This window comes from Trichoplusia ni, chromosome 12 (assembly GCF_003590095.1).
Source record: "Trichoplusia ni isolate ovarian cell line Hi5 chromosome 12, tn1, whole genome shotgun sequence".
Taxonomy (NCBI): Eukaryota; Metazoa; Arthropoda; class Insecta; order Lepidoptera; family Noctuidae; genus Trichoplusia; species Trichoplusia ni.
Genome location: NC_039489.1, coordinates 5,635,813 through 5,662,731, shown reverse-complemented (window position 1 = coordinate 5,662,731; position 26,919 = coordinate 5,635,813). Strand labels below are relative to the sequence as shown.

At 34.0% G+C, this 26,919-nt stretch overlaps 3 protein-coding genes across 3 annotated transcripts; all 3 read left to right on the top strand.

Annotated features, from left to right (window-relative positions):
* Nucleotides 1-5,953: 5,953 nt before the first annotated feature.
* LOC113499702 (juvenile hormone epoxide hydrolase-like) lies at nucleotides 5,954-12,497 on the top strand. Its single transcript, XM_026880269.1, has 7 exons — nucleotides 5,954-6,064; nucleotides 6,585-6,767; nucleotides 7,337-7,588; nucleotides 9,442-9,588; nucleotides 11,061-11,406; nucleotides 11,656-11,890; nucleotides 12,282-12,497. Exons 1-7 carry the CDS (start codon nucleotides 5,969-5,971, stop codon nucleotides 12,487-12,489), a joined length of 1,467 nt encoding a protein of 488 aa, XP_026736070.1. The 5' UTR covers nucleotides 5,954-5,968; the 3' UTR covers nucleotides 12,490-12,497.
* Nucleotides 12,498-19,628: 7,131 nt separating this feature from the next.
* Nucleotides 19,629-20,743, top strand: LOC113499415. The gene is made up of 3 exons (XM_026879893.1): nucleotides 19,629-20,185; nucleotides 20,278-20,472; nucleotides 20,546-20,743. The coding sequence occupies exons 1-3, from the start codon at nucleotides 19,961-19,963 to the stop codon at nucleotides 20,618-20,620; spliced, it is 495 nt and encodes a 164-aa protein (XP_026735694.1). The 5' UTR covers nucleotides 19,629-19,960; the 3' UTR covers nucleotides 20,621-20,743.
* A 3,281-nt stretch (nucleotides 20,744-24,024) lies between these two features.
* LOC113499410 lies at nucleotides 24,025-25,139 on the top strand. Its single transcript, XM_026879888.1, has 3 exons — nucleotides 24,025-24,581; nucleotides 24,674-24,868; nucleotides 24,942-25,139. The coding sequence occupies exons 1-3, from the start codon at nucleotides 24,357-24,359 to the stop codon at nucleotides 25,014-25,016; spliced, it is 495 nt and encodes a 164-aa protein (XP_026735689.1). The 5' UTR covers nucleotides 24,025-24,356; the 3' UTR covers nucleotides 25,017-25,139.
* The last annotated feature ends 1,780 nt before the right edge of the window (nucleotides 25,140-26,919 follow it).

The following is a 26,919-nucleotide window of genomic DNA, read 5'->3' as shown; positions in this document are numbered from 1 at the left end:
CAAATAGACTGGCTTGTTGGTCTAGTAGTAAGTGGCCTTGATTGCTGCTACATAAAACAAGCTTTGCTTAGTTTGAGGCTAGATGGCGTTGTGTGAAATATTTTGATTTTTCAGTTTTCCAATACCATTCCTTAGCGACGGGATTACAAAGTACCAGATAAAACTCGATTTGAACAGGGATCCTCTTGTTTTAATCGATACCAAGTAAGAGAAAAAGAGCGTGATAAATAAATTTTATACGTATTTAATCTGATAAAAGAGTAGAGGACACCTGCCTTGCTATTGTCCTCACACAATTCAAACTGATACGGTGAGGCATGAGACATACTTTTCACTATAAACTCAATGAAAATCACATATTATGAAGCTCCACAGCAAATTCCAACGAAATAAACAGAATTCTATATTTTAGTTCCAGAACATTTTCGAAAACTTTTCCATAGCGAGTATTTTCCCGCGGCAAACCATTTTGTTGCCAGTTATAAAACACAATACGTCATTCCAACCGACCGGCGAGAGATAAGGGCGCCACTATTTTGCTCTGACATTTTACTGAATAACTTGCACTAAACTGGCTTGTTTTTAGGTATGTTTTCGTTTTCAAACACTACTTGTGTTTCGTATGAATTTTTGTAGAGACGGGTCGGGGATGAGGTTTTTAGTGATGATGTTATGTTTCGAAACCTGGAAATTGAGCTCAACTTAGCTTTAAATCTCTTTTTGTCTGTCGCTTGCAGTGGTGGGAAGAGGAATATTTTTTGTAACTCTGCTTTTTCTCTATTCTGGTTAATGTCGTTTAAGGTTCCAAGACAATCAGCCAAAGTTCAGTGATATTTTCTGCTTTCATGGTAGCTTCTGTAAGTGTTGCAATGACGTCACATATGTTGAACTAGTCATCAAGAAAAGAATGCGGCCACGATCAACGAATTCAGTCGTCATTCTGAATTCGGATTTCCGAAAGACTCTAGTAATTCCTTTACCTTACTCTAAATAAAAACAACCAAATTTCCATCCAAGTAAAACCTTTTGTATTCAAACCGAAAAACAAAGAGATATTTTCTTCCTCATAAATGCGAAAGCGTTGAGTCCTAACATTCAAATAGACTGCAAAATATAGTTTGTGGCGTATCAAAACGAATCACAGTTCGAACTGAGAACGGAATCGTTCGATCCTACAAGACAAGCAGACGTCTAATCTACATAATGCTGACGGTGGGAGGTAGTGGATATGGTGGCGAGCGGAGCGGGAAGGTTCTTAATATTACTATTTTGTAGAGCGTTTTGATGTGTGTACGTTTCGGTGCGTTACCGTGTCAGTATAACTGTCAAAGCATTGTTGCTCTACAATCTATAACTTTCTAAATTTACGGAACAAATACATGAATATGACACTAAATAATCACAATTAGTTTTAAAAGTTATTCTTCGCGATATTTTCAAATAGTCAGTCAGTTTTGGTGAGAATCAATTTTCGTCTACAAGTACGTGTTATAAATATATGAAAGTATTTTTTTTATTATTTTTCTAAATGACGTGTGTTTCTATCATATTTTTATTTTTAAGTGGTACCGATAAGTGTGCTTAAAATTCTGGTCTTAAAAACATGATCCTTTGAATTAAAAAACTTCACATGTTGCACAGTGAGATCGTTATTGGTTTCAATAAAACATTAAGATAAGATTACTGCCGGTCCTTTATTTAAGATATCAACACTCTTGCCTTTATTTCTAAGCTCTCTTACTCATTGAAATGGTAAAAATATAGCTATTTACTTTATCTCTACCACACGCTTCTCCCTACAGCATGTCCTCACCAAAAGCCACACAGACATCCGTAATCCTCATAATGGATGAAGATTCGAATTTCGAACGTCTTCAGTTAAATTGTAACGGATTTTTCGTTCAATTATCGAATCGTTTGACATGTTGACAGTTTATTTAAAATGTACGTTAAGATAAGGATGACGTGATATTTGAATGCAAATTATTGTTCGAATTTTAAGTTTTTGAAAATGTGATAGTGATAATAGTGTCGAATGAACTTCACTACGAACAATTATTTACATCAAGTCAAAGTCAATCTGACGAAACAGCGTTGGCTGCTGTTATTACTAAAAACGCTATATCTACGCAAGGAACAATTTTTAATGAAAGTACCTAACTTGAACAAATACAATAACTTTTTGTTAGGGAAAATATAGTACGTTGTCAAAATCAATCAATTAAATAGACAAGGAATAATATAAGAGTAGAACATACAATTATATTTTCAATTTTTCAAACCCAAATTATAACAATAATTGGTCTTTCAAAAACTTCAAATCATTTGACGACTTAGTTCTTCAATACAAAACAAAAAGTAATCCCATTATTGTAATAAAATTTATTCCAAATTAGCTTTATGTTTTGTACAAATGTACCAATTTATTCGTAATCATTCAATTCTTGCGAGGAATTGGCGTTTTATCAAATTGTTTAGTCATTATTATAGAATATTGCCGTTTTCGGGCACGTGTTTGTGTTTCCTTCCAATGAATGAATTTATTCGTTTTTCTTGTAATCTTGTTGAGATTGTACTTGTGTTTGTTGTATGTGTTCAAAGATATTGTTTTGATTAAATTAATCCGTAATTAGTTGTGATATTTGATTAGGTGTTACGAGGCAGATGTTTACTGTTCTACTTGTGTATTGTTGTACATTTTATACGGAATTAAAAATATTTCCTTTTTCGGGTAATGTATCCAAAAGGTACAAACGAATTGTTATTAATAAGGCTCTATCTGTCCGTCCATCTGATTAACACTATCTATATATTAAGGTTACACATAAATTCTTACGGTAAGATGGGTGAATAATATTTTATTAGAATGCAGGAAAGCGTCAGTAAAACGAGTCAGTCTATCTAGGTGCAAATATTATATCAATATTAAAATTTTCAAACTATCGGCAACTTTTATATAAGTTGGGTAGTATCAATTTTATAAAAAATATTCTAAGTGTTTTTATTTCATCATTATATTACAAAAAGGCCAAAAGTTAGTCGCCCCCACACTGTGCCAACTATACCAGAATTTCTGTTAACTTTTATACCAATTCAAAAATCTATAAATCAAATTTCGAAACCGATATCAAAATCAACCCATATACACTAGCTCTACATAGCAACCAAAATTCAGCAAACTTACAAAATCATAAAAATAAACTGTGTACAAATACATAAATGTTTCGCTACATAAAAGTGTAAATTTAATAGAAATTTAAAATCGACTATCGTACTAAGCGTTTTGGTATTCACAGTGTAGAGGCTAGGGGGGGGGGGGAGGGAATAGGACACGAATATCGATGAGATGACAGTTTGCCTTAATATTGTAGAAATGCCTTGATTTCGGTACTGACTTTGTATATTAAGTTCTTTTTTCTTACAAATCTTTGGATATTTTTCGTGAATCTACTTATGTTTTGGTATTCCGTGCCCAATGGGTAAAAACTGATCGGCAAATAGTAAAAACTGTCCGCCCATATTTTTGTCATCAGACTAAATCTCATGAACCGTAATATATACTATTTTTTGTATGGTTGAAGTATTTCTAAACAAGAAACACAAAAAATAGAGATCGCTTTTAAGCAACACTTGTTACCGTACTTTTTATCCAAAAAATCCTTTCCAGCAAAAAGATTTGTTTCTCTTTAGCCTGTAAAGAACCTTTTGTGTCAAGTGTTCGACTCGGCCTTGACCAGTTTTTTTTATTAAATTTCTTTTATTTGAAGCCTTCAGCCTGATTTGATTTCTTTGACTAAGTTTATAACTTAGTTGGTAAGAGCGATACTTAGCTAAGTGACGGTCTAAAATTCCTATTATGTCTCTACATTCTGCTCTTAGTAAAGGCGAATACTATGACGAATACTTTTTGATATGTGTCATTAAACTAAAATATAAAATTTCTTACCGTTCTCCTCCAAAACGGCTTTACCGATTTTTACAAAAAAAATATTCAGTAGGTCTGAGAATCGGCTACTATCTATTTTTCATACCCCTAAGTGATAAGAGTTGTTCACCTTTAATTTTTGACGGATTTTTTTTTGTTGTTACTTTTTTATAATTGGGATTAAAAAATACATACAACTAGAAAAAAAAATCGGCTAAACAAAGTTTGCTGGGTCGGCTAGTTTAAGTATAATATGTCATTCTAAACTAAACAAATGGCACGACAAGCACACGCTTTCTCATACAATCGTGTCTTTCCAAGAAATGAAATTTCCTCTCTCAACCAAATTCTGAGAAGACATGTACCTGTCTTTGACATGATATGAACAGTTCAAGGTCACAATACAACGTTTATAGAACGCGACGTTGTATCAACAGCAATAAAGGGAAAGCATCTCCTTATTGCATGTGAAGACGTAACGCGGTTAGGGTGACAACCTGTATATTACGAAATGAGGTTTTATGTAAATATCCAACGTTGAATTTATAAAATTCTCCAGTCACAGTGTACGTAATTTACCTCTTAAGATGTATTTTTCTTGATTTTTAAGCAATCTTAACATCATCATTCATCATTCCCCTGCCCTTATCCCAATCATTTTATTTGGGGTCGGCGCAACATGTCATCTTCTTCCATACCTTCCTATCGGCCGTCATCTCACTAGAAACACTCTAAACAGCCATATTGTCTTTCACACAAGCAATCTAAACACCGCCAAGAAATAAATCCGCCGACAAATTAGTGATGGGTTATCCATCACTAATTTTAGACGGCTCTACCGATTTTAGTAAAACATGTCTAAGAACACTTGCAAACAATTCTCTTTAAATATGAACCAAACTAAACTGAATTGCTCAATCCGTTCTTTAGCTGTGATGCCACAGGCAGTTACACAGACAATTCAAACTTGTGACATCCCACTTTTGGCGTCGGGGTTTAAAAAGATTTCAACTCTACTAAATTGATATCCTCAGTACCAGCAACAGCAGAGTCTCCCTATACCTTTGAAGGAGGCATTGCACTTCGCTACATGAAACGAATGACCCAGAAACTGCACTCTCAATATACAACCGCGAATGTCTAGAATCAAGAATATATGTTACTTACGTACTTGGGGTGGGAACCTTTCAAGTTGCTGAGGTATAGTATAGATACGTGTGCGTAGTTTCATCACTTGTGGGTAAAATAATTGGTGCTCTAAAAGGAGGTGGTAGGATTTCGATTGACAAGTCTTAGTTGAAGGGGTGTTAAATTTGGTGGAAGTCCGACATATGCCCACGCTGTGCCCTCGACGTGGGTTGAAGTTATTGCACTTTACTCCAGGAAACAAAAAAGTACTTGGATTCATCGAAGAAAAAAGCTTATGTGACTTTGTCCGTATGTCTTGAATATTTGTAAAATTCTTTATGACACAATGAAGGGAAGGTTATACAGTACTAGCTGTTGCCTGCAGGCCAGCCCCCTAAAAATTGGAAATGATACCACGGGACTATAAAATCGGGATAAAAACTATTCTATGTTTGAATCCTGTCCCAAGTTTCGTCTAAACCCCTTCAGTGGTTTTTGCGTGAAAGAAGGACAAACATCCATTGCTTCCTACATCCATACATAAAAACGTTCGCGTTTATAATAAAATACCGTTAAACCCTGACCGGTCTCCAAAGAATATACAAGGTACTTGCCAGACGTGCTAAAAAACATATTGAGAATAATCTGTCAGAGGTAACACTACAATAAGACGTATCTTTAGCGTAATTTGAAACTTTTTTTTTCATGTATTTGGAAATATTTTTTATTATATTTACATTTAAGATAAAAATTTCTTCACGAATCAATATTAATCAATGTAACACATTCTTATTATCAAAAGATTATAAATTATGTAAACAGATAATAAATAACACATCAGCCATTAGGTGATAACGGTTATTGATAAGAAGTCGATTTAGTTTAATTTTTGTTGAGTTAGGAGTAAGACGTAAAATGGGTAAGAAAGAGAAGAAGAAAGAGACGGAAAGTGTTAAAATTAGTAAAAAGAAAGAAGTGAAAACAGAACAAAAGAGTAACAATGGTTTGCATGTAAGTTTTAGTTGTCTAATTTTATTGTTAGAATCCGCGCGACACTGGGATTAAATTCCTTAGCGCTTCTTTTTATAAAAGGTTAAATAAAGAAAATAGTAAATAATTACCCGTATCTATATGCACGATGAAGATAAATGTTTCGATATCGAACAAGTTTAAGTACAATGGCAATGATACCCCGCATACAGAAAATCAAAGAATTTAAGTGATTTTTTGATTTGTTACTAATTAACACCTAAAAAAATATTGAATTAAACATAAGTACAAGGTAAACCATTTCTGTTCAAAAATGAACATTTTGTCATTCATTAACGTGAGCATTTTTCTTTTTTAAAAGAGAACGAATTCGACTTCAATAAGATACCGTGTTCGAAAATAGCATTAGCTCATCGAAGTGTATATGTGACGTTGAAATGCATTTTTTTGTTAAAAAAGTATTAAAAATTTTATCACTTCCTTTAACATGTACTTGATCTAGCACCGGTTTATTTACATAAATATTTACCAATTGTTTCAGGTCGCATCTTTGATATCATTCTTACTACTAATTGGCCTGTCTGTACTAGCATATAGAGTTTATGATGACTTGACCCATATACCTGATCTGCCGAAACTGGACCTCAACAAAAACTGGGGTCTTAATACTTCGGAACCTAGAGATACATCTATAAGGCCGTATAGAGTTATTTTTTCTGATTCAGTAAGTATTGTTAATGAACTGTTAATAAACATAGATACGGTAAAGATGATAGATACAAAGAAATATTTTTTGACGTGTTAAATGGCAACTTTTGGTATCTTAATTTAAAAACCGATTTTGGAGAGTAAATAAGGGCACTAGTCTTCATAGTCGTAGGTGTATAGCCATTGGCTATTCAAACGATACAATTACTGAATGTTGAGGAACAAAACGCTTCTATTTGACTTACATATTCTATGTAGATGGTCATCGAAATTAACTGATATTGAATTTGGCATTTCAATATTTCGTCTTGTATTCTTCAACACCAATTAAGTTGTCGTCAATTGGAGACAGAAAATTTATCTCCTGCCATATTTATATTCTCATGTTTTACTAAGCTACCACCACCACTTGAAACATTAAAACTGTTGCAGTCGTGGAATCAACATGCTATTCTACGTCATGTTGTCCGTCGTCTCACTTTATCTACTGCAAAAAGTTACTCCAAGAAGCGAAGTTAGACATTTCCTATATCACAGTCACCACCAAATAAACAAAGAACCAATCCCATTCACCGTCTGTTGCAGATGGATTCTGAACTACGATGGCTTTTCGAAGTATACCGGCGGACCTTAAAGAAAAAGAGTTTTGAAGACACGGCATGGACTTACGGTGTGCACACTGATGCGTTTGGCAAGATATTCTCCCACTGGGTCTTTAAATATAGCTTTAGGGATAGAGAGAGGTATTTCAATAAGTTCGAACAATTTAGGACCAATGTGCAAGGATTGGATGTTCATTATGTTCATGTGAAGCCCAAAGTGGAGAAGAATGTTATGGTGAGTTGTCAAATCATTTTCTTTTCATTTGTTCCACAAAACACATTATAATCAAAGTATTACCATATTGAAGTAAAGCATTTGACCGAGACAGTTAAATTCTCACTATTTGCATACGGCAAATTTACAATTACATATTATTAAGTTTCTCAAATAGTTCCAAGAGAATAAAATAACATAACAACTCAGAACTGGTAACTTTGAACAAAAATTATGACTATATGCTCCTCAGACATTAAGAATTCGTTGCCAATTAACTATTTGATGAAAGAAAATAGGTCAGCGAGCGATATTACGATCGCTCTATAAGTGTGTAAGATCATAATATAAATCTCCTTTAGCATCCAAAATTAATTGTTGGCTTCCGAGACGCAGGCGAGAGGAAACCGTGTCCAATACTGTGCTTTGCAGTCAAAGGTACTATCTTGATGTGACAACTAAGGACTAAATAAAAGTACTGTATAAATATATGACGGATTAGGGAAAGATAAAAAAAAACAAAGCTGATTCTAAAATAAAAAAAAAAACATTATTTGTGCGTTAAATTTAGCCAAATCTTTTCCAAGAAATTCGATTCAATTTAAAACAATAGCCGTATTTAAATCACTCGCAAAAAAAAAACAACTGAACTCCACTCGAAATTCTTAATCTAAATCTTCAATATTTTAAATTCCAATTTATCCTCAAAACAATTTTGAAACAAAACAATAACGGTATTCAATACACCTTCATAAAGCTTCGATTCAATTCGAAATCCAGATTACGTTGTGATCTGGTTACACGGGCGGAATTTTTAAAGACGGTGACCGTGCCCCAAATGTTTCCTTCAATGAGAGTTAGTCGGTAGCTAACGATTTTAGTCGCTGCAATCCGTTCCGTCGAAACCTAGTTGGATTGGTACGGCTAAAACTGATTACATGTCTTTCACGTTTTGTATTTGAAAGTATTTTGCTAGTAGATATTGAAGTAGTGACTGAGAGTAGTTATAGTCTGTTTGAGGCAAAATAGTTTCAATGAAAAGGTTTATACCTGAATGCTCTAAAATGAGATAGGATCAAAGTATATAAAAAACCAATCAAGTGCGAATCGGACTCGCAAGACAGACGACGGAATGATTAAATGTTGTTATCTGGGTACGTAATATGGTTATGTATATGGTTATGAAGTTATGATTACCAAAAAGCAAAACAAAAATCTAAAATTGTTTCAGTTTTTGAAATTCTGTACATTGTGCATAGCAGGAATTTTTTCCTTAATTTTTATAATGTTGCTTAGATATACTTTATAGCCAGTTTTATTTTAACACGTAGGTTATTTAATCAAATAATTTTCTATCTTGTTCATAGGTATCAAGTACGAAAAAATATTAAGCAACACAAAATTACAATTCCTATGGAGATTGTGAATTTATAACACAGTTCTCTATACAAAATATGAATTTTCAAAAACATTCCTGCTACACTGAGTCACAAATTGGCGTGCATAGTACAGCCAACAACAAAATCAGGTTAAAAAATATTAATACGAGGCGCTTAGATACAGCTTAAACAAAAAAGCTACTGAAAGCTGGCTATACAAATATATTGTACTTGTACCTATTAAAATGAAATCGTTGTCTAAAAAAAGGCTAAAGAAAAAAAAAATCGCTTCGGTGACAAAGCTAGTTATGTGTTACGACCGTTGCTTAGCCTCAACCTTTATTTTTAGTACATTTGTTATTATAGCAAAAACAGAAAACACATCATCATCATCTACAACTTCAGTAATATTATTTTGATTCGGTCCATCGACTTCCTTTGCTGACCCTACCAATTGCTTGACTATATTTTCCCTTACTCCTAATTATTTTTCAGGTTGTTCCTTTACTCCTTTTGCATAGTTGGCCCGGGTCAGTCCTGGAGTTTTACGAAGCAATACCCTTACTGACTAAAGTGAGACCCGGGTATAACTTTGTTTTTGAAGTTATTGTTCCGAGCTTGCCCGGATTTGGATTTTCTGAGGTAATTCGTTTTTTTTATAGAATGTGTTTTGTTTTAGTCTACGGATTAGGCTGGTTAGGTCTTTTTAGTGAGAATCAACGGAACGCAAGGAAATCATCAAATGTCTTCTTACGCTTTGTGTGAAGCGAAAGGTAGTATCAGACTTTAACTGGCTAAAACTCACCCATGTTCCAACTTTTGCTCTGTTTCTACCGAGATCATGGTATTTCCCTGGTATTAAGGACACTATTTATTTATTTTATTTACACTTCTATACATTAAATGTACAATGGCGGACTTAATGCCTGAGGCATTCTCTACCAGTCAACCATAGGGTAATGCAGAAATATCAAGAGGTAGGTGTGCCTATAAATAAAGGTAAGGTAGTATATATATATCCTAATTAAACATACATAATGTGCAATATGTAGACTTACTTATTTACATACTAAGGAAAATAATACTAATACATAAGATATAGTACATACACATACTTAGATTTAAGAATTAGGACGATGAAGGTTGTAGGGACAACTCAGCTAGACTTTCCAGTAACAGTTTACGAACCCTCACTTTAAATGCCAAACGGTTGGTAGACATCCTGATTTCAGGGGGAAGAGAGTTCCAAAGTGAAACGGCTTGTACAGGGAAAGAAGAGTTGACGAAACCAGAGCTATGGGAAGGACACAGAAGAAGAAGATTATTGGAAGACCGGAGGTCGCGGCTGTGAATATCGCACAGATAACGGAAATAAGGTGATAAGTAAGCAGGGGGAGAGGGAGACGTCAAGAAAGAAAACAGAGTACAGAGAGCCCGCATCTTACGGCGCTCGCGGATGGGAAGCCAGCCAAGGGTGGTGCGATAAGCAGACAAATGGTCATACTTACGAAGATTGAAAACGAATCGAATGCAGTTATTGAGAAGTCTGTCCAGTTTATTAAGAAGATCTGCATTCAGGTCCAAATAACACACATCGCCATAGTCGATAACTGGGAAAATAAGAGTTTGCACGAGCATTACCTTAGTCTTGGACGGAAGGAAATTATTTAGCCGGTATAGAGTACGTAGTGTGCCTGTGACTTTTTGCGAGACATCAGCAACTTGTGCACGCCAACTCAGCGTTGAGTCAATCGAGAGGCCGAGATTCTTGACAGTCAAGCTGAGATCGATCACTGATCCGTCGTAGATAATCGGCGGGATGGTTGTAGCATCAAGTTTGCTGAGCATTCGCTGGCTGCCCACGATTATAGCCTGGCACTTGGTGGGGTTCACGACCAGACCAAACCCCTCCACCCAATCCCTGATACTGTCGAGGTCCCTGTTGATAGAATCCACCGCAGAAGACACAGCTTCGATGCTTGACACTAATGGCATAACTGATCTTGGTGACATCTCTACAATAGTTCTCCCAGAATAACTTATTGAAAAACTGATAACTTTGCCCTTATGAAAATACCTTGACAAATTTTATACAATGTGCCTTCAATTTTCAGGGCGCTGTCCGTCCAGGGCTCTCTCCTAATCAAATAGCAGTCATCATGAGGAACTTAATGCATCGACTCGAACATAAGCACTATTACGTCGCAGGCAACGGCATTGGCCATAACGTTGGCGCCGACTTGGCCACCATCTTCCCTGATGAAGTTCTTGGCTTCCATTCGAGTTCCCCCGTTGTACCTACGAACAGAGCATATTTGACGTGGATATTGGGCGCTATTTGGCCAACATTTGTGGCTGGTGGTGATGCTGATAAATTGTATCCTTTGGCTGATAAGATCATGTTTTATTTGGAGGAGTCTGGTTATTTGCATCTGCAAGCTACTAAGCCAGATACTATTGGTAAGGGTTATTTCAATATTGTACTTGAAATGAAATCTAACTATTAGTTCAGAAGTGTTATGGCTTTCAACTATACAATTTTCACTTTCGTAAAATGGGGTGGATGGACTGACGAGATGGTGTAATGATCTGTTCAATGATGGTTGGTGACGAACGGATAAATATTATTATTATTATTACTAGTCATAAATGTCTCTAATATGATATGTATCCTGTATCAAAATCTCAAATTCTTTTCTTAATTTTCAGGCATCGCTCTCCAAGACTCCCCAGTGGGTCTTGCCAGCTACATTTTAGATAGGATCATGATAATGACTGATCCATCGAATAAGTTTGACCCTGACGGTGGATTAGACAAATACTATTCTTACGACAAACTTCTGGATAACATCATGATGTACTACATCAGTGGAAGTATTACAACCTCTTTGAGGTTCTTCAAAGAGAACTTTGATGATTATGAAGTGGAAAATGCTTTTGCTCGGTAAGTTTCGAAGTCTACTAATTTTCTACTTGTTTTTTTTCCACTGGAATAATTGAGAACCCGAAACTGGACTACAAATAGTGTATACAGAATTTAACTATTGAAAGACGGTCTTTGTTAGAAAAAAGTTACCAAAAGTTATATTCTTCCATTTATATAGTTAGTTTATAGAACTGTAAACTAAAGATGGTTATTCTTTCTGTAGTTACAACTAAATGAAATATTATTTTATTTCCTTTTATGCGAAAGGTATTTTCAAAATCATTGTTTATAACATGACGCTTGTAGAAGTACAACTTTTCCAAAATAAATTAGTCGTATAATTTTGACGTCATCATAGAATTTTCTGCGAACTAGTTTTCTGATTTTTTTTATATTAAATTGATTCCAGGATGCCCACACCAGTTCCCACATGGGGTCTTCGTGTTAAAAACTCTTTCTCCTATAGCCCAGACTTCGTCCTTCGCTGGAAGTATCCCAACCTCGTCGGTACCACCAGTTATGACTTCGGAGGACAATTCATTGCTTTTGAACGACCTACGGAATTCGTTAACGATGTTTTTAAGGCAGTGAAAGCGTTTTTGGCATTAAAGAAATGATTCTATTACACTATTCTTTTTTTTAACATGTACTCAACCCAAGAACATCGAAGCGTTGAAGCGTGACAGCGCTATACACTGCGTAAGTATCTCTCTTCCACACCCTCAATAATATTATTTAGTTTAAGGCGTGGTGATAGGTTCAGCACTCAGAACACTGAACTTTATAGATTCTATACGAGGATGTTAAAAACAAAGACTTGACTGCACGGATAGCCGAGGGTTGGTAAGGATCACGAAGCCAAAACCATAGAGCGCGGTGTGTCGTGGGTTCGATCTCCGCGTAGGACAAGCGTTTGTGTGATCCACGAGTGCTTGTCCTATGTCTGGGTGTGTTTGTACATGTAACTTGAATAATTGTGGTACGCCCCGCGATATTAGGATTTAATGCCTTAGTTGGTCAGTCGTTTATAATAAATAAATAAAGAATCATCGAAAATGACCCACGCATATAGAATACAAGACTCCAGATCCCACTTTTGGACAAAAAACTTTGTGTCAGAGAGATGGAACACAGCATAAATATTTACTAAGGATTTCCATTACGTCACTATCCGTTTGCAGACATAAACCCGTGCTCTAAAACTAATAAATTTCATTCATTTAAATCTATGTCCAGAGCTGGGATTAGCTTAGATTAGCTTCGGCGTCAGTCGTATTTACTGCACAATACCTACATATAGCTATAATGTATAGGACTTTGTTGACCATGGGTGCCATGAAGGATTATTGATTGGATATTAAACTAAAAAATAGATTAGGTTAGACCCTTAGATTGATTAACAAAAAACTATCGGTTATGTATTTTTTCTTTTATCGCGTAAACATGAACTTGTATGACGTCACTTATCAATAACACTATTTACCGACAAGTGACGTTTTTAGCCACCACTTCAATGCGTTTCATCGCTTTAAGAATTTTATCTTGATACATTTTTATTATTCTTCATTTTTATTTTATTATTCATATAAAAAGTGAAAAAAAACAGCGTGCTATTGATTTTTTATTAATGCTACAACTCCGAATAAACAAAGCTACAAAAAAGATTCGTAGAGAAACTCAATAAAGGCTAAAATCGAAAAATACTACAGATTAAAATACGGTTACATTATTCTTCTTTTACAAAAACACTACAAGCAAGCATAATTAAAAATAAGTTCACTGAAATTGAAAGCTATTTAAAAATGTAACGAACAAAGGAAAAATAATTAAAAAGTAAGTTACCCGTCAATAAGACAATCGATATTTAAAATACGCGCCAGCTACCATGTTTTTAAAAAAGGAACAACAAAAAAAAAGTTAAAAAAAAAAATCAGGCACAGGCGAAGTTGCGGACGAACGACGGGACGCGAATAATTCGATTTAGCAACGCTGACTCGATTGAAAACGATTACAGCTAGCATCGAGTTGAAGTTGTTTATTATTTTGTTTTGCGTTGTACCGAATTCGATGATTGAAGTGTAATGAGGTTATGTTTCGAGACGCGTTTTGTTTGTGTTTTGGTATTAGGCTTTTGGTGGTTGTGTATGTGTTTACAGCCAGTGTTGTGTTTCGTATGAAGACTAAGGATGTATTTTCTAAATATTAATCGATTAGGTGGTATGATGAATACATAGAAATGTTGTAGTCCTTATTTAAAAAAATATGTGCATTCGTGGGGTAACTAAGAAACTTTTAATTAGGTATTATTTAATCTTGTCTAGCAAACTTCTATTTATGAAATTAATTAGGACATTGAAAAATTAATATTTAAATTGCTAGAAAAAACAACAGTTTAATTTTATACAATCTTTAAACTTCCCGAATTAAAGATTAAGATTATTATTGTAGTAGGTAAGAGATAAAGTATTAAAAAACCACTTCATTTCAGTTTATATTTTCCACCAAGAAAATCATTTTCTAATTTGCCTGTAAACGGAAAAGTAAAAAGGTAAAAAAAAACCATATTACAGGCAAATAAGAAGACTGCACCGGTTCTTCAGTTAAACTCGTTTCCAGCACGTTGACTATTCGCGACGGGAAACGTATAATTCTCTGCAGCTGGTTTGCAGATTACAGATATTTTTATATTTCAGTGATAATGAATGATGAGAGAGGGATTAATACTTGGAGATTTGTTTTGGGTACAGTGTGAGTATGTGTGTTGGTTGTTATTCAATGGTAATAAGTAAAAAGTGTGTTTTGTCAAGAGCAATTTTGAGCTATGCATCCTTTTTTGGGGTCCATACATAGGGTAAAAATGGAACCTTAGAACTCTATTCCCAAGGCTCGTTTTACGTCCGTCCGTTTGTCTGTCTTTCTACCTGTTTGTCTATTCGTCCCTCGTCAGGCTGTATCTCATGAACCGTTTTAGCTAACATTTAACATTTTCATAAATGACGTATTTATGTGTTCGCTATAACAATAAATAAGAAAAACCACGAATTGATATGTTAATATATATTCTTCTTTGTTTCTTTGTTTGCGAATTTAAAGTAAAATTCAATTGTAAAGCACACTACGAACGAGTGAAATTACTTCAGCAATTAAGTCGTAATTAAATGTTACGAGTATATGAAGCGAAACTTTCGCAATTCTCAAATGCCATTCGAACATCTAGAACTAAACTAAGATATGTCTGTAGCGTATAAAAGTTAAAACCGCAGAAACTCTACCGTAAAACTAGATTCTAGCCTGACTACTTTGCCGTACAGTTTCAGACGATTTTCCTTTTTTTTTTCGCAAAACCAACCCTCTCACTACTAGTAGTATGAGATCTTGAAGTATTACTATCGCTGTTGTGTAAAAGAGATGCCGCTATGTTTAGTCTAGTGCTGTCTTGCTTCCACAATATCAGCGCGTTTTAACAGCTCACGGTAGGAGTGCGGTTGCTTCGAATATTTTTTAGTTTAGTCTTTTTATATCCTTGAGTTTTGTCAAGTTTCGCTCGAGATTGTGGATTGGAATGGCGGACGATGATTTTGTATAACTGATGATACCGGTTTTTATTGTATGAAATACGTTTTTCTTTTATTTTAATGATAAGAATTGGGTTTAATTTAAAGAATTCGATATACTAGAAACCTTATTTTACGTACAATTCTCTTGACACAACGAATACATATTTGGACTAAATTTGTTGCACAGGTAGTGGATAGAATAGTTTTATCCTAATTGTATGTTTCCATGGGATCGTTTTAGATAAGTAGCCAACAGATCCGCTGCCAACAGCTAATTGATAAAATTAATTTTGCTTTTGTTGGTATCACTTAAATCACAGAGTTAAGAAATTTGGTCCGAAAATATTCAATGAATCAAAGCAAATAGTAATAACATAATTTCTTAAAGCTACATTAAAATAGGTCAAACCTCAGACTTGTCTCAATTTTTCGCATTACAAACGTAACAAAACTTTACACAGAATAAAAAGAGGCTTTATACAGTTTAAAAAAAACTAACGAATCTTCGACCACCACTTTATCCTTAAGACCTAGAAATACCAATGTGGAATCATCACAAACAGTGATTACCGCGCGGACTATGCAGAAACACACATTTACAATTCAAAAGTAGCTCCTCCCCCTCCGCGCTTTGCGGATGCAAAACAATACACTAGGGCTGTCACTTATAACATTTGTAATATTATAATTTTGCTGTAACTTTATAAGATTTATAAAAAAGTTTTTGATATGTTTTTAAGTAACAGCTTATTTAATTCTTAGACATACGTAAATGATTTCACTTTGGTACCGTAGAAGATATTGAATAGAGATTTACTATTTGCATTTTATATTGACCATTGGACAGGAATTTCATATTAAGACTTAGGTATTTACCGCATTGTACATAAAAGTTTATTTAAAGTTGCTGTAAAATGAAATACAGAAACAAAAAGAACACGCTTTGTAGGTACTGTTATTTAATTTACATATATTGCCAGTTTATTTTTAAATGATTTCTAACTGATAATTTTCAGGTTTTAATTTACATAAATTAAATCACGACATTTTTTTTTAATATAATCCCTATTCGCGAAGTTATCACTAACATTCAATTTAAACACCCAAACCTTAAACAAGTGTTCGTGGATCACACAAATCACACGTCGCGCACACTGGTAATTGGCGTTGTGATCTATGCCACTCGGCTATCAGAGTAATAATTTTCCCTCTGTGACAGCCCTAGCCACGGCTCATTTGTTTAACAAATATGTACTTCGGGACAAGACTCGCTATACCGTTCTTGTTGAAATAACAAGAAGTTTTCTCCGATTGATCGTTCGTAAATTCTTTTTTTAAAACTTTGCGTGTTTTTGTTCTGAGTTTTATGTAAAAAGTATGCAAGCCTGCGGCCTAAGAATTATAATAATGGTAGATGTTTTCATTTAATTTGATGGACCGAAGTTTTTTGTTTTCTGTTTAGGAATAGCCAAAACTTTTTTATACTTAGCCTGTAGATAATGAATCTCTTCAACATATTGAACTGATAAGCGATAGTCATTTCACGTGTCTCAAAACTTCCATTCTAGCTAGACCTCTATTTACGTTCTATTAGCTGTAGCCCACGGATTCTCCCGCTTCAAACCGAAAATGATCCCAAGGGGACATAAAAACGGGATAAAACTATTTTATGTGTTAATCCAGGTCATAAACCACCTGTGAACCCAGTTTCATCTCAATCCGTACAGTAGTTTTTGCGTGAAAGAGGAACAAACATCCATGCATAAAAAACTTTCGCGTTTATAATATTAGTAAGATTCAAATGCAATGTTATAGCCCTCATTCGGTAGCTCAACTTATTTTGGTCACGGCATCCCTCAGCTGAGACAACTCATTTGCACAGATAACTCAGTGTACCAGAGGGCCTAGCCAACAGACCCGTAGCGATCGCAAACGCCAAGAGAAACGTTACTAATTGTATGGAGATGAACGCTAAGTCACGTGGTCAAATCAATAGAATAGAAAAGTCGTAGCCAACAATACTACTTATCAAATCGTTCGAAACGATAGAATAGAAACTTAAGAGTTTGACAGATCCGATCGCTAAATCCCATACAAATTACACAAAACGGTAGCCAACCTGCAATTTGACAAGCGCTTACGAAACGTTAGGAATTGTATGGAGATAACAAAATCCGAACGCTAAGTCACGTGGTTAAATCAAACGAATAGAAAAGTCGTAGCCAAGTATGCTACTTGTCAACGCGTTTTGAACGATAGAATAGAAACTTAAGCGTTTGACAGTTCCGATCGTTACATCCTGTACAAAACGGTAGCCAAATTACAATTTTGACAAGCGTTTACGAAACGGAGTCGTAGCGTTCGATAGAAAACTAAACGATCGCCGAGACCCTAACGTTTACGACAGAAAATGGCGTCATTATACAATCAGCTGTTCGGATGTTTTTTAGTGTCTTGTTTTGTTTTGTAATATTCAGTTTTAATTGAACTATGCATTCATTTTATACATTGTGGGGCGCTCAAAATGAAGAAAGGTGACTTAAGCGGTGGTCAAGAGACCTTAATCGTCAGTGCATGCGAACGATTCAAGATATAGTATGCCAGACTGTATTTGTCAAACATTTTAGATAAAATTATGTTTAAAGAAGACCCTTTGGCTGAACTTTGGATTTAAAACATTACACGATACGTTACGACATTAACTTTGGAGATTCCGGATTTACTAAAAGAGGCGAGGTGTCTTTGTAGGTGTTGTGCTCTTAGCTACAGGATTCAAACATTATACTAGGTTTAATTAAACTTAATTAAATATAAGCATAATGTGTGTGATTATAGGTTTTATAATATCAATAAACTATGGCACCCAGCCATAGTTTATTGATATTATAAAACCTAATGTTGAAGAACATCATATAATAGGAAAGGATATCAATAATAAAATATTCTAATGGCAGATGCAACTAATCTTTATTTAAACTGAATACATTAAATTTTAATTATTCATAGTAATTAGTTCTTATTCATAATTTTCAGATTTGTGATAGTAACCATACAATAATCAATATAAATGAGAGGTTTGGTGAACCCATGCAGAACTCACATACGGTCATTTAGTAAAGTTGGGCCGTACTCATATGATGATATACTCATAACCACATCATTCTTTCATTATTATCTCTAATCACTTCTACCAATAAACAAGTGTGGTTATTAGGCATGTTTTACAATAGGAAACAAAAAGATCACCACTATAAATATGCATAAAATATATTGTTTCTTTTTAGTAAACACAATTTACTTCTTTTGATTCTGGCTGTCCGCTACGTCCCTGGCTTATGCCCTGTATCCTCGTGCCCATGCTGGGCAAGGTTTAAGGGAAGAAAATTATACCCAAAGGCATCTGCAAGCCAGGAACTGTATTTAGTGTACCCACATGTAACAAGTAACACAACCAAGGCTTGTTGTGTGGTACACAATGTAGCACTGAAAGCTGGACTAGCTATAGTAGCTATCCACTTACCACTAGACCTTGCAGTGCATGATGATGACAATAACACTTTTCCATCAGACCCTGCATCTACTTCTACTGTTGGCAACCAAACTGAATTACTGCAAGGCGGGGAGTCATGCTCAAATGATTGTTAAAAAGTATAAAGGACTTCTTCAAGTGTACATTTGTATTTATGAAATATTTATTTTAAATTTTGGACATTAAAAAAAACGTGTTACCTAATCTAATTAAATAATTAAAATAATCTAAATAACAAAAACTGTATTTTATTGGTGTTACCTTTCTTTATCTTTTTAACAACTCATAACTTATATTTTCGACAAGTCTTATTGGGTAGCGATCTGGTAAACAAAAAAGATTTTTGTAATACAAGTAATGTATTATTTAAACAATAAAAAAGCATTGCTTAATGATAACACTCATATAAAGATACATCTTTATTTGTAAGATATGCTGATCTTCCTTTACTGGTGAATAAATATATGAGGCTATATCTAAAATCTAAAAACTATAACAAAATAACAACAACAAATGAAAGTAAACATAAGAGACACACTAATAGATTTCCCATTCCAAAAATCAGTCATTGACTATAAAGAACTGAAATTGTTTAATTTAAAGAAAGTAATTAAAAAAATACTTTATATCAATGAAAGATATTAATTAAATTTTTGAAAATTATAATGAAATCTTATTCAAATACGAATCTGTCAATCTGACGTTCTTTTGACGTTCTTGAGAACGCTCACCATAGACAAAAGCGTATGTTTTTTCTACAGTTACTATAGAATAAGCGATTCTCTTCGTCGTGTTAAGATGGCTAGCTACTTATTCTATTCTACAGTTTCAAACGCTGTGGCGTAAACTTTTGTAGAAAGAAACTATACGAAACGTTTGTACTTTGTACTTAGCTAGTGTTAACAAAAGAAAATGGCGTCATTCTTCAATCAGCTGTGAGGATTCTGTTACCTGTTTTGCTTTATTTTGTATCATTTTTTATTATTCAGTTTCATTTGAATAATGCATTCTCTCAATATGTTGTGGTGCGCTCAAAACGAAGAAAGATGGCTTAAAAAGCAGGAAAGAGACTTTAATCATCAGTGCGTCGGCACGATCGAAGTTATACCGGATAGTATATTTGTGCAACACTTCAGATTAAATAAATCTACGTTTCGGTCTCTTTGTCAAGAACTACGAGTAAAAACTTCCTTGAGGGGTTCTCAGGAAATTTCTCTAACAGTTAAGGTAATTCATAAAGAAATTTTGCAATGAATAGACTTACAAACTTAGCCGGTATGAACCTAATTTATTCAAATATAACGGTTGTGTCTTTGTAGGTGTTGTGCGCTCTTACCTTTTTGGCGACAGGCTCCTATCAAAGGACTTTTGGTGTTACCCAGCATGTAGCCCAACGAACAGCTAGCCGATGCATCAGACAAGTCGTTGATGCGTTAAACCACCCTGCTATCATGGCGAGATGGATAGTATTTCCGAGAACTCAGCAAGAAAGAGGTTTAATTAAACAAGAGAAAGTATGGAACAAAATGTTTTCACTCATTTAAGTGTTCCTATTCTTATGATAAGAAAATATTTTTGTTCTTTCAGGTTTCAAAGAAGGTTTGGCTTGCCTGGAGTAATTGGGTGCATAGATTGCACTCATATTGCTATAGTAAAACCTAATCAGGAAGAACATCTTTTTTATAATAGGAAGGGACATCATTCCTTAAATGTTCAAATGTTCGAATGCAATTCAACGTGGCAATGCTGCCAGCCTTTTGGGCACACTCCCAGCCGGCAGCGATGCCGATGAATTTTTTGATGCTTTGATTTAATAAATTTAATTATTTTTTTATTTTTTGTTTTTTAACTTGTAAATATTTTACTCTGTAAAATTGTAAATATTATGAATAAACTAATATAACAGCTTGTTAAACAATAATAAACAAGAAAAAAAAAATGGTAGAATATATAAACTTATAAACTTTTCTTAAACTGTATTGAATTGTAATAATTGAGTATTTGAATCTTTTTTTCTCTTTGAAAATTGGAACAATCATGTAGGTAGGTATAAGTTTTATGGAAAAACATTTTTTTTCGCAATATTTGAAAAGTTGTATCAAAATGAAAAAAATAACTTTTATCCACTACCAAAGACGCGCTGACAACTCCCGAACAAATCCGAGCGAGTGTGACCGGTGACGTCACACTGTTATTGTCAAGCTACATCTAATTACTATAATATATCTCTATGTTACTATAGCATAATATATTGTATCATGTATAATTTTATAAATTTTTAATCGCTCAAATTCAGAAAAAAAACATTCTTTACGTTTTTTCACTTTAAACAATTATTAATAAAATTAATTCAGTTTAAAAATGTATTTTTTTTTCCACAACTCCAATTATAGCATATTTTTCGTAAACATATTCTTCACTTTCACATTATAATAGTAAAATGAACTTGTAGCATACTTTTTTACTCCGTACAAAACTCAAACTGCAATATTCTTATACATTCAAATAAGTTTCACCCGCTTACTAACAATTTTATTACGAACTAACGTCACAAACCTGCCTGACGTTCATTTGACGTTTTTGAAAACGCTGACCATAGACAAAAAATTAAGTTTTTTCTACATTGATTATAGAATAAGCGATCGTCTTCGCCAATGTAATTTGGCTAGCTACTTATTCTATTCTATCGTTTCAAACGCCGTGGCGTTAACGTTTGTAGAAATCTATTCTATACGAAAGGCATGCATGTTGGCTAGGCCCTCTGAGAGGGCCTAGCCAACAGACCCGTAGCGATCGCAAACGCCAAGAGAAACGTTACTAATTGTATGGAGATGAACGCTAAGTCACGTGGTCAAATCAATAGAATAGAAAAGTCGTAGCCAACAATACTACTTATCAAATCGTTCGAAACGATAGAATAGAAACTTAAGAGTTTGACAGATCCGATCGCTAAATCCCATACAAATTACACAAAACGGTAGCCAACCTGCAATTTGACAAGCGCTTACGAAACGTTAGGAATTGTATGGAGATAACAAAATCCGAACGCTAAGTCACGTGGTTAAATCAAACGAATAGAAAAGTCGTAGCCAAGTATGCTACTTGTCAACGCGTTTTGAACGATAGAATAGAAACTTAAGCGTTTGACAGTTCCGATCGTTACATCCTGTACAAAACGGTAGCCAAATTACAATTTTGACAAGCGTTTACGAAACGGAGTCGTAGCGTTCGATAGAAAACTAAACGATCGCCGAGACCCTAACGTTTACGACAGAAAATGGCGTCATTATACAATCAGCTGTTCGGATGTTTTTTAGTGTCTTGTTTTGTTTTGTAATATTCAGTTTTAATTGAACTATGCATTCATTTTATACATTGTGGGGCGCTCAAAATGAAGAAAGGTGACTTAAGCGGTGGTCAAGAGACCTTAATCGTCAGTGCATGCGAACGATTCAAGATATAGTATGCCAGACTGTATTTGTCAAACATTTTAGATAAAATTATGTTTAAAGAAGACCCTTTGGCTGAACTTTGGATTTAAAACATTACACGATACGTTACGACATTAACTTTGGAGATTCCGGATTTACTAAAAGAGGCGAGGTGTCTTTGTAGGTGTTGTGCTCTTAGCTACAGGATTCAAACATTATACTAGGTTTAATTAAACTTAATTAAATATAAGCATAATGTGTGTGATTATAGGTTTTATAATATCAATAAACTATGGCACCCAGCCATAGTTTATTGATATTATAAAACCTAATGTTGAAGAACATCATATAATAGGAAAGGATATCAATAATAAAATATTCTAATGGCAGATGCAACTAATCTTTATTTAAACTGAATACATTAAATTTTAATTATTCATAGTAATTAGTTCTTATTCATAATTTTCAGATTTGTGATAGTAACCATACAATAATCAATATAAATGAGAGGTTTGGTGAACCCATGCAGAACTCACATACGGTCATTTAGTAAAGTTGGGCCGTACTCATATGATGATATACTCATAACCACATCATTCTTTCATTATTATCTCTAATCACTTCTACCAATAAACAAGTGTGGTTATTAGGCATGTTTTACAATAGGAAACAAAAAGATCACCACTATAAATATGCATAAAATATATTGTTTCTTTTTAGTAAACACAATTTACTTCTTTTGATTCTGGCTGTCCGCTACGTCCCTGGCTTATGCCCTGTATCCTCGTGCCCATGCTGGGCAAGGTTTAAGGGAAGAAAATTATACCCAAAGGCATCTGCAAGCCAGGAACTGTATTTAGTGTACCCACATGTAACAAGTAACACAACCAAGGCTTGTTGTGTGGTACACAATGTAGCACTGAAAGCTGGACTAGCTATAGTAGCTATCCACTTACCACTAGACCTTGCAGTGCATGATGATGACAATAACACTTTTCCATCAGACCCTGCATCTACTTCTACTGTTGGCAACCAAACTGAATTACTGCAAGGCGGGGAGTCATGCTCAAATGATTGTTAAAAAGTATAAAGGACTTCTTCAAGTGTACATTTGTATTTATGAAATATTTATTTTAAATTTTGGACATTAAAAAAAACGTGTTACCTAATCTAATTAAATAATTAAAATAATCTAAATAACAAAAACTGTATTTTATTGGTGTTACCTTTCTTTATCTTTTTAACAACTCATAACTTATATTTTCGACAAGTCTTATTGGGTAGCGATCTGGTAAACAAAAAAGATTTTTGTAATACAAGTAATGTATTATTTAAACAATAAAAAAGCATTGCTTAATGATAACACTCATATAAAGATACATCTTTATTTGTAAGATATGCTGATCTTCCTTTACTGGTGAATAAATATATGAGGCTATATCTAAAATCTAAAAACTATAACAAAATAACAACAACAAATGAAAGTAAACATAAGAGACACACTAATAGATTTCCCATTCCAAAAATCAGTCATTGACTATAAAGAACTGAAATTGTTTAATTTAAAGAAAGTAATTAAAAAAATACTTTATATCAATGAAAGATATTAATTAAATTTTTGAAAATTATAATGAAATCTTATTCAAATACGAATCTGTCAATCTGACGTTCTTTTGACGTTCTTGAGAACGCTCACCATAGACAAAAGCGTATGTTTTTTCTACAGTTACTATAGAATAAGCGATTCTCTTCGTCGTGTTAAGATGGCTAGCTACTTATTCTATTCTACAGTTTCAAACGCTGTGGCGTAAACTTTTGTAGAAAGAAACTATACGAAACGTTTGTACTTTGTACTTAGCTAGTGTTAACAAAAGAAAATGGCGTCATTCTTCAATCAGCTGTGAGGATTCTGTTACCTGTTTTGCTTTATTTTGTATCATTTTTTATTATTCAGTTTCATTTGAATAATGCATTCTCTCAATATGTTGTGGTGCGCTCAAAACGAAGAAAGATGGCTTAAAAAGCAGGAAAGAGACTTTAATCATCAGTGCGTCGGCACGATCGAAGTTATACCGGATAGTATATTTGTGCAACACTTCAGATTAAATAAATCTACGTTTCGGTCTCTTTGTCAAGAACTACGAGTAAAAACTTCCTTGAGGGGTTCTCAGGAAATTTCTCTAACAGTTAAGGTAATTCATAAAGAAATTTTGCAATGAATAGACTTACAAACTTAGCCGGTATGAACCTAATTTATTCAAATATAACGGTTGTGTCTTTGTAGGTGTTGTGCGCTCTTACCTTTTTGGCGACAGGCTCCTATCAAAGGACTTTTGGTGTTACCCAGCATGTAGCCCAACGAACAGCTAGCCGATGCATCAGACAAGTCGTTGATGCGTTAAACCACCCTGCTATCATGGCGAGATGGATAGTATTTCCGAGAACTCAGCAAGAAAGAGGTTTAATTAAACAAGAGAAAGTATGGAACAAAATGTTTTCACTCATTTAAGTGTTCCTATTCTTATGATAAGAAAATATTTTTGTTCTTTCAGGTTTCAAAGAAGGTTTGGCTTGCCTGGAGTAATTGGGTGCATAGATTGCACTCATATTGCTATAGTAAAACCTAATCAGGAAGAACATCTTTTTTATAATAGGAAGGGACATCATTCCTTAAATGTTCAAATGTTCGAATGCAATTCAACGTGGCAATGCTGCCAGCCTTTTGGGCACACTCCCAGCCGGCAGCGATGCCGATGAATTTTTTGATGCTTTGATTTAATAAATTTAATTATTTTTTTATTTTTTGTTTTTTAACTTGTAAATATTTTACTCTGTAAAATTGTAAATATTATGAATAAACTAATATAACAGCTTGTTAAACAATAATAAACAAGAAAAAAAAAATGGTAGAATATATAAACTTATAAACTTTTCTTAAACTGTATTGAATTGTAATAATTGAGTATTTGAATCTTTTTTTCTCTTTGAAAATTGGAACAATCATGTAGGTAGGTATAAGTTTTATGGAAAAACATTTTTTTTCGCAATATTTGAAAAGTTGTATCAAAATGAAAAAAATAACTTTTATCCACTACCAAAGACGCGCTGACAACTCCCGAACAAATCCGAGCGAGTGTGACCGGTGACGTCACACTGTTATTGTCAAGCTACATCTAATTACTATAATATATCTCTATGTTACTATAGCATAATATATTGTATCATGTATAATTTTATAAATTTTTAATCGCTCAAATTCAGAAAAAAAACATTCTTTACGTTTTTTCACTTTAAACAATTATTAATAAAATTAATTCAGTTTAAAAATGTATTTTTTTTTCCACAACTCCAATTATAGCATATTTTTCGTAAACATATTCTTCACTTTCACATTATAATAGTAAAATGAACTTGTAGCATACTTTTTTACTCCGTACAAAACTCAAACTGCAATATTCTTATACATTCAAATAAGTTTCACCCGCTTACTAACAATTTTATTACGAACTAACGTCACAAACCTGCCTGACGTTCATTTGACGTTTTTGAAAACGCTGACCATAGACAAAAAATTAAGTTTTTTCTACATTGATTATAGAATAAGCGATCGTCTTCGCCAATGTAATTTGGCTAGCTACTTATTCTATTCTATCGTTTCAAACGCCGTGGCGTTAACGTTTGTAGAAATCTATTCTATACGAAAGGCATGCATGTTGGCTAGGCCCTCAGTATGTTAACAACTCTGTTGCATTCTCATAATCCAATGGGACAGCCATTCGGTGCGGATGAAGAGACCAGACATGAATGTAGATGCAAGAATTTATGCGGTTACCTTTTCACGAAAGGGGCCAATTTAATTTCTTTCTCTGGTCTATAGTAACTGATGTATACCATGATACGGCATGTAAGTTCCCTATTTTATTATTGTCCTCGTCATGATAAATAACAGAAATTAAAAATCTTAGAAGTTTTGAAGTATCTATTCATTATTAGATGTTGTCAAATTATCTGAAATATTGAGAATCTGATCCGGTTACGTATCAAATGGGTAAAAACGGAACCCCAATTAATGAAGCTCCGTCGTGTTCGTCTGACTGTCTGTAAGTCTGTAGCATCAAAACACCCAGATATACATTTGAATGGTGATAGTTTTTTTTCATTCTCTTTCTTTAAAATGGTTTTCATCCTGTCCTGAATCCTGATAGTTGCGAGTCTGTACCTGTTTTGTTTTCTACATCTGTCATTTTTTCAACAGCACTCTGATAACGCATAAACTTAATGACAGCAACATGCATCTAAATATCGATTTCAAAACTTCATCACCCATTCTCTAAATTTAAATAAACCTAGCTCCGTACAAAAATGATACTGTAATCCGTCTGGGCCGAGTTCTTTAGCGGCTACAATTTTACTTAGATTCTTTTTTAATGGATATGTAATGGCCCAATCTTTTGCCTTCGTTAAAAGCTTTTCTGTGTATCGAGAAGTTTTGCAGCTTATGAGATTAGGAAATTATTACATTTTGTATTT

Excerpts from the sequence above, each read along its gene's own strand:
- LOC113499702 (XM_026880269.1), top strand. The coding sequence starts at position 5,969 with ATGGGTAAGAAAGAGAAGAAGAAAGAGACGGAAAGTGTTAAAATTAGT. Across the intron at positions 6,065-6,584 it reads AGAGTAACAATGGTTTGCAT|GTCGCATCTTTGATATCATT; the intron begins GTAAGTTTTAGT and ends CAATTGTTTCAG. Across the intron at positions 7,589-9,441 it reads AAGTGGAGAAGAATGTTATG|GTTGTTCCTTTACTCCTTTT; the intron begins GTGAGTTGTCAA and ends ATTATTTTTCAG.
- LOC113499415 (XM_026879893.1), top strand. The coding sequence starts at position 19,961 with ATGCATTCTCTCAATATGTTGTGGTGCGCTCAAAACGAAGAAAGATGG. Across the intron at positions 20,186-20,277 it reads AAATTTCTCTAACAGTTAAG|GTGTTGTGCGCTCTTACCTT; the intron begins GTAATTCATAAA and ends GTGTCTTTGTAG. Across the intron at positions 20,473-20,545 it reads GTTTAATTAAACAAGAGAAA|GTTTCAAAGAAGGTTTGGCT; the intron begins GTATGGAACAAA and ends TTGTTCTTTCAG.
- LOC113499410 (XM_026879888.1), top strand. The coding sequence starts at position 24,357 with ATGCATTCTCTCAATATGTTGTGGTGCGCTCAAAACGAAGAAAGATGG. Across the intron at positions 24,582-24,673 it reads AAATTTCTCTAACAGTTAAG|GTGTTGTGCGCTCTTACCTT; the intron begins GTAATTCATAAA and ends GTGTCTTTGTAG. Across the intron at positions 24,869-24,941 it reads GTTTAATTAAACAAGAGAAA|GTTTCAAAGAAGGTTTGGCT; the intron begins GTATGGAACAAA and ends TTGTTCTTTCAG.